Source organism: Chaetura pelagica, unplaced genomic scaffold, assembly GCF_000747805.2.
Source record: "Chaetura pelagica isolate M959 unplaced genomic scaffold, ChaPel_1.0 scaffold420, whole genome shotgun sequence".
In the NCBI taxonomy this organism is placed as follows: domain Eukaryota; kingdom Metazoa; phylum Chordata; class Aves; order Apodiformes; family Apodidae; genus Chaetura; species Chaetura pelagica.
In genome coordinates, this window is record NW_009951919.1 from 475185 (window position 1) to 483405 (window position 8221).

Sequence of the window (8221 nt, forward strand, 5' to 3'; positions counted from 1 at the left end):
ACTCTTTCCTCGAAATTCTGACCAAGTATTATTGATGTGTTTCTCAGGACTAAAGGAAGAGAGAAATTCCAGTGTAAGAGACAAAGTTATTTTAGTCCAAGATTAAAATTAGAAAAGATATATTCAGCTATGTTTGAAGGTTAAATTCCTGCCTTTCTACACTTCAACAGACTTAGGGAGGATATTGCCCTGGGGATTTACAGGGGACTGTTGTGTCTATTTGAGTAGCACCTAATGGATGGCCTGCTATTTGGCAGCATTCAGTGCCACAGGAACCCCCCTGCATGCAAAAGGGCCAGTACCAGGTATAATAATCTGCAGGAAACATCAGTGTTTGACTGTTGGTTTATGTTGTGGGAACCACAAATATGTCTTGTTCAGTCTTGCAGTCTATCCTAGGGTGTCACCTTCATCTCTGCTGGGGGGAATCTTCACTCTTACTAGATTTTTCTTTTCCAAAAGGTCACCGTGCCCTGAAAGCTGAAGTTCACCTATAAAAGTTGTTTTTCTGTCTGATCAGTTCAACTACTGGTTGTAGAAGTAGTCTGTCTGTTAATTTTCTTAGAAGATCTAATTCTTCCCAATTCCCATCAGTGCCTGCTGCTGCATGCAGTGTACAGCAGCCTCTCCCCTGGAATCCTGAATGATGGTCTGCATTTTAGCTAAGATCTGGTATTAGCTGCTTAGTTAATAGTAGGTTTAATAAATCCAGAAATACATATGAACATCTACCCAACTATGTAGTTCACTTGCAAAAAGCAAAATCACATTTTTTTGCATGAGCTCTTTGTGTTTCTCCTGGGCAAATACCTGGCATGTGATTGTACCCTGTGCAGCTGAGCATGCAAATGCTTCATCCTTCTTGATCTTCAGTTATGCATTTCTCATAAAAAGACTTTAAAGTTTCTGAATATATTATTTAACATCCAGAATGTGTGTCTATCCATTTAAAACACACACTGAAAGGAGAATTAAAAATTCTGAATTTTTCATGTATTCTTTTTAACAGTAAAAGATCAGTTGCAGTCTCTCTGGGTTCAGTGCTTATTTTCTTGGTTGTCTTAGCTTCCTTGAACTGCTGAGCCTGTCTCACCTTTTTTGTGTCTGATGTAGAATCTAAATTAGATGAGAAGAAACAGGACAAGATTTCAAATTCAGTTTTCTCTATACAGGCAGGATGGTATCAGTTTAAATTGCTTCGATATAATTTTGCTTCTTTAATCCTTCCCTTTCAATCTGTTTTTGTATACATTATATATATGAAATTTGGGACTGGAAATCTTGCTTAATGTAAGTTAAGACATGACAAATGAACCTGACATTTTTCCACGGAAGGAACCGAAGAACATACTGTATTTATAGCAGTAGGAATTTAGTTTGCTGCTTGTAGAAGAAAAATATGCGTTGTGTGAGAACTTTAGAGCTGGGTTATGATAAGAGTGTTTAACTGATACTTGTTTCTAGTGAAGATACTGGGTTCAAAGAAGGCAAACTGGTCCTCATGGAATCCTGAGATAGGACTTGCTCAGTAGAGCATTTAGGCTTCCAGAAGCTCAGATACCAAGACGAAGTGGGGCACAGTGTCAGGAGATTCTCCTGTGCCCAGTTTGAAAGTCCAGTGGCTCCAGGGTCACCAGTGGGCAGAGTGAGAAAGAGCGTGATGGAGCTTCTGCAGGTTGGGTCTGGATCTTCTCTCAATAATAATTGATTCAATTTATTTCAGGTTAATAATAAAACTTTCTATCTAGAAGCTTTGTGTTCATTAATTCAAGCTTTCAAACACAGATGTGCAAACATATGCAGAAAAATTGATTGAAGCCAACCACCTCTGCAAGCCAGCTACTGGCTGCTGTGACCTTCTGCAGTAGGGTAGGACTGCAGAAAGACACAAATGCAGGTGGTCCAGGTTCCCAAGTTGTTTCACCTGCTTTAAGATGATGACAAGACTTAAAGTTTTCAGTTTTTATGAGTGTTTCCCCGGAACATGGTGAGAATCACTTGGGTGATGTTCCTTTGAGATGCTCTGGAGAAATGTAAAATTCTCCTTTTTTTCAAACCAGGGTATCTGGTCCAGTCCAAATAATTTTTTTATTTCTTAGCACTGCACTACTGACAGCTTTTTAAAATTAGTTATGGCTAATTCTTGAAAGAGCATTTTGTCAGCTGAGCCCTTTGTGTCAGGGGGGAAAAAAGTCACAAAACTTAGGTCCTTGCATGTAAGATGTTGCACTTTTCCATCTTGTTTCTGAACAGAAAGCCTTACTCTGCATTTTTTGACTGTTAAACTGCACATCAGGACCACCTTATGGAGCTGAACTGATCCTTTATTTAGCAGAGATAGTCACAAGTGAACTGGTCTGGGCCTGGCAGAGGTTCTAGTAACTTTCATTGTAGCTGGTTTCTAATGAGAAGTTTAATTCCTAGACAGATTCTTAGACCTGTACTTTGCTTGTGTGGTTCAAGGAGAAGTCGTTTTGGTTAAAGGTTGTAGCTTTTGTCCTTTCTTGTCAAGTTGGGGAAATGATGCTTCGTTTTGCTCTAATAAAGGATTCTCCTGGTTTCCTCTCTGCATCCTAATTGCTCTCTCGAGAGCACTAAAGTGTGCTTAAGCATATTGTCACTGTTTACTCACAATGTCTGCTCCCTGTGCAGTAACGTGCAATGTTCGATCTCTGCCCTCTCGCTGCAGGCTGGTATGATCCGCACAGACAAGGATGAGTTCTTCATTGAACCTCTGGAGAAGGGGGCCCAGGAGCAGGAGGAGGGAGAAGGCAGAACGCACGTGGTCTATCGCAGAGCAGCTGCCAAGAAGCAGCTTCCTATTGAGAATGTGGATACTCTGTATAAAGGTAAGGTAGAGATGCTGCTGCCAGCTGAGGTATAAAATGTAGCTGAGGGCATGTAGCCAGAATGATCTGCTGGCTCTAGCTTTTTCATCCTTGGAAATGGAAATGTGTTCTTCTCCCTCTGTGGATGGAAGTGTGTAGGGCAGGAGATGAATGCTCTACCTGGGGCAAGCAAGCATTGCAGCAGTCAAAACCATCTTCAGGATGGTGGAACTGTGTGTGCTTTAAGAAGAGTTTCCTTGTTTCCAGAGAGAGCCAGCCTAAAGCTGTGTGTCCCACTGTGTGACAGCTCAGAAGGGGATGGTGCATGAAGCACCAGTGCAGAGGTGCCTGTGCATGCTGGGGACAGGCAGCAGTGCTGGCTTGCAACAACCATGTGGGAAGGCTGCGTAGGGAAGGAGATGAATGCTCTACCTGGGGCAAGCAAGCATTGCAGCAGTCAAAACCATCTTCAGGATGGTGGAACTGTGTGTGCTTTAAGAAGAGTTTCCTTGTTTCCAGAGAGAGCCAGCCTAAAGCTGTGTGTCCCACTGTGTGACAGCTCAGAAGGGGATGGTGCATGAAGCACCAGTGCAGAGGTGCCTGTGCATGCTGGGGACAGGCAGCAGTGCTGGCTTGCAACAACCATGTGGGAAGGCTGCAGCAAGGACACCAAGGCTGAGGTGGCTTCTCATTGACAGTGTCTTTGCTGGGCTGGATTTAATCCTAACAGGGAAATAATGGTATCTTCAGAGACAAACACAAACTTAAATTTATTTGCGTGTTTCCAAATGTGGAATTTAATGTACTAAGTATGTGATAGGAAATGATGGAATAACAGGAGATAAACATAAACAACCATTCTATGTAGTATTTTCTATATCTCTTTTAGTAGATATTTATAAAATTATTGCAGTGTTGGAAAATATCAGCCAGTCACTGTGTTTCCTCTTAAACAAAAGAGACTTGATTTTATTCACACCTTATGGCAGTATTTTTGTGTGTGGAAGGTAAACATTCCTCAGGAGTAGGAGTCTGGTACACAGCAAAGCATAAACTGTAGATCAGCTCCAGTTATGGGCATGTGGTACCTGCTCTGCCAGCACTATCTGAACACCTCTCAAGTGCAGGGCTGTACTGTGGGGCTGTTTCTGGGCTGCCTGCAGTCCCTGGCAGCACAGCTACACGGGGTGTGATGCCATCAGGCTTCTGAGTCTGTCACCTCAGCTGCGCTGTGCACTGGCCTAAGGGCTCAAGTTTGTAGATGCTGGTAAAAAGGCAGCAAGTAACAGTGGCCTTCAGCCAGCACTGGGGGTTCAGGAGCAAAAGCAAAGCTGAGATGCGGCACTAACTGTGTCTGAGACAGCAGGTGCTGCTCAGAGGTAGGAATTGTAGGTTTTCATATTTAAAATTTTTGCATTTAAAAAAAAATGCTAAGAGTAATAATCTTCCTTTCCATCCACTGTATTTTGATTTGTAAAATTGAATGAAGATTGGCTTTTATTTTGGAAAAAAAACCCACTGTGGTGTACAGGAGAATTTATTTTCTTTTCCCTCCCATGGAATTCTTTGCCTTTAACAAAAATAAAGTGAATGGCTCCTCCAAAACTGGTCTGTTCTCTGCTTTTTATTATACCTGGCTTCAGACCTCTGATTTGCTCTGGGCAACAGGCATGGAAAGGATGTGGTTCTATGACTCTATGACATGTTTTAAAGAATTATAACTTCATTTTCTGGTGTGTATTTTTCTGGAGTGCATCTAGTTTTGGTAAACAAATGTCAAAATATTTAGTGACTGGGTGCTGATGAGCACCCTGTGCTGCATGTTGCCATAGTGCTCTACATTAATCAATGGGCTTATTTATGAAATACTTACTAGGGCACTTTTAGCACGCAGTACATATTTTTTTAAAAAAAACCAAGAGGTTAACCAAGAGCCTCCTCCTCTTCCATCATCCCTGGAGACAGCTGCATTGTTGCCAAGTCCCATAAATTTACATGTGATGAATTGTAACAGTTAGACTATTATTAAGGTTCATCCTCCAGGAATCTTATGAATATGTGATGAATTTTTTTAAATTTTATTTTATTTTTAATTTTTTTTTTTTTTCTTTCTCCCTGAGGTGAGCTTCTGGCTCTTTAAACTGTTGATAAAAACTTGGTAGTTTCTGACTGTGTATATATTTTAAAGTAATGAGTAACACAAAGTATATAGTATTCCACAATTTTTAAGACAACAACTTCCAAAAATCCCATTATATGTTAATTTAATCCCATCATTTGGGAGGGGATTGTGAGTCATGATTTTTGAATGTTTGGGTTTGGATAGATAGATATGAATTCCTTATAAATATTGCTATCTCTGGCGCTCTTCACAAGAAATAGGACAAGCTGTTCTCTCCCCAGTGAAACAAGAGATGAAGGAATTGAAAGCTCTGTGAACTTGGAATTGGGTAGGTCAATTATCTCCTCCTCTTCCATCATCCCTGGAGACAGCTGCATTGTTGCCAAGTCCCATAAATTTACATGTGATGAATTGTAACAGTTAGACTATTATTAAGGTTCATCCTCCAGGAATCTTATGAATATGTGATGAATTTTTTTAAATTTTATTTTATTTTTAATTTTTTTTTTTTTCTTTCTCCCTGAGGTGAGCTTCTGGCTCTTTAAACTGTTGATAAAAACTTGGTAGTTTCTGACTGTGTATATATTTTAAAGTAATGAGTAACACAAAGTATATAGTATTCCACAATTTTTAAGACAACAACTTCCAAAAATCCCATTATATGTTAATTTAATCCCATCATTTGGGAGGGGATTGTGAGTCATGATTTTTGAATGTTTGGGTTTGGATAGATAGATATGAATTCCTTATAAATATTGCTATCTCTGGCGCTCTTCACAAGAAATAGGACAAGCTGTTCTCTCCCCAGTGAAACAAGAGATGAAGGAATTGAAAGCTCTGTGAACTTGGAATTGGGTAGGTCAATTATCATTTCAAGGACTTGGGGCTTGCATTGGGCAGTGGTCATACCAGACCTCACATGGCTTTGGAATTTACTCCCACATTTGGCAAGACTGTCAGGGAAATCTCTCTAGGGTCTCCCTTGGAGAAGTGGGTTGGGTCTGTGGAGCAGAAGCTCCCAGGGCACGGGGCTGTGCAGTGCTCAGGAATCTCTTCATGCCTCCTCTCTCCATGCAGAAGTGAAGAGCTACTCATGCCTCACATGCTGCCTGAATGGGTGTGGTCCTGTTTAGTTGCTTGAGACTTTGGGGGCAAACTTGCTGTAACTAGTTATTCCCATAATCGGGCTGCACAGCGACATAGTCTCCTAAATGCAGTTCTTCTGGATGGCGGTTTGTCAGAGATCTCAGTACCCCAAGTCAACGTGTATACCCCAGTTGTTGCCCAGGCAGAGCTCCAGCATGAAGCTGCAGGGCTGCAGGAGAGAGGCCCCTGAAGCTCATGGGCAGCTGATCTTCCCCAGGAGACAACTAGGATTAATGGAAGATCCATTGACCTGTTGTAAGGATGGATTCATGTATAACGAAAGAAAGAACAAGCATTTTCCCAACTGTGGAAGTAAGTTCTAGATTGTGCTAAGAGGTATTGGTGAGGTGGCCCAGACAGCAGGGTTATTCTAGCATTTTCCATATGCTGTTTTTTTATATTCTAGTAAGGGAAATGGAGATTTTATTCCAAGTGTTTAAAAAATGTGAACAAACAAAAACATAACCTCTTAATCCCTGAAGAGATCAAGCATCTTCTTTTATAAAGGCTCTGCTGATGTGCTGGGTTTTAAGAAGTGGAAGATGCTGGGAGAGAAAGGGCATGAGAAGAGTGGCAGAGTTCTGGTCTGATGTCAGCCTGTGCTGTGTTTGCTTCTGCATTTACATAAAATACTGTCAGAATATTGGGGAAAGTAAATACTTGTTTTGGCAGCCTGGATCATTGTGTTTTCACACAATGTGGTAGGATTATCTGGTGTGGGCAAGAATCACAGAGTAAAGGGTATAATGTTTCTACCCGTGTTTTCCCTCTCAAACAACACTATTTGATAATGTACTGGAAAAATGCAAGTATTGTATTTTAGGCAAGTAATAATCTGCAGCAGAGTAGTACTGTGAAAGGCTGTGTGAGCTCACTACAAATTGGTCTAATTGTTTTGGAAAGAGAAATATTTGCATGCAGTGATTGATGTATTACAGGTATGGTGGGAATAAACTGTGTTTTCTGGCGACTGCTACTTGTATGCATGTAATCATTTATTTTCCTCCACATAAAAATAAGCAGCATGTTTAAAATATTTTGACATTTCCAGCTGAATTCCTTGTTACAAAGATGAGAAATGTTGGTTGACAGCAGTAAAACTTGCTACATAATAGAACTAGAATTAAATAGGCATGCTAGAGGAGGTTGTTTTTTCTTGGAACTGCTGGGTTTTTGCTTAAGTATTCTTTAGATGTTAAGTGATGAGATGGTAAGTATTTAATTAATGGTTATGGTGAGGTCTGGAAAACTAGCTTGATTTTTTGGTCTCTAAAGACAAACTGATTATCAGGCTTGTAAGCTTTAATATCACATTTCCCCAGCTAAATTACTGTGTCTGTTAAGTTGATCAACTGAGAGGAAATGATTATACTAAAACTTCCTTAAGTTTGGTTTCTCTCTCAAAATCAGTCTGAATACAATGTTCTGAGTTTTATTGTATTGCTTGACTGATGAGAAACAGAAACTCAGCTTTAGATGACAGTTTTATTTACTGTGCAGATGAAAGATGACCTTAGCCAAGAACAGTTTATTACTGAGGAAGACAGCAAGGTAACTCCAAATATGCTTCAATCAGGCAGATTCTTGTTTCTTTAACTGCTAATTAAATCCCTTGGAATGGCCAAACCCAATCTGACACAAGTCCCATCATGAATATACTCTGGCCTGATGTCAACACCTCTGCTGGAGACTCGTGACCTCTTCTCAGGGCAATACTTGAGCTTGCTTGTGGTCAGATCCTCAGAGGGGTGGTGGTTTGATGCTGAAAGATGTGATCATTTTTTGTGACCTCATTATATACTTTTGGGGGAAAAAAACCCATCCTTTTCTTTATTTCTACTACAGTTTCCTTTTTCATGTTGAGGGTGGGTTACATCCCCCCAGCCATAAATGTACATTGGTCAGGTAAAAGGGCAGAAATATGAAGTTGCTGCTTCTGTCCAATAGAGGCAACTGCCTCCTTTCTGACTGACATCCAAACCTCATCAGAACAGAGCTGCTCCTCAGTGCTGTTACTGACATCTCCTGCCTCTCCATGATGCAAAACATGAATGCCTTCCCTTCTCCTCACACTGATGTTCAGGAGTCCAGAGGGGTTAAGGTCCAATTCAGTAGGAGAGAAATC

The 8221-nt window shown here is 40.7% G+C and overlaps 1 protein-coding gene across 1 annotated transcript in view; it reads left to right on the forward strand.

Annotated features, from left to right (window-relative positions):
• Positions 1–8221, forward strand: part of ADAMTS2 (ADAM metallopeptidase with thrombospondin type 1 motif, 2) — a 174984-nt gene that overhangs the window by 63612 nt on the left and 103151 nt on the right. Inside the window, exon 3 of the mRNA XM_009995604.1 lies at positions 2690–2849. Within this exon, the coding sequence (XP_009993906.1) occupies positions 2690–2849 (160 nt within the window). The remainder of the gene's footprint in view (positions 1–2689; positions 2850–8221) is intronic.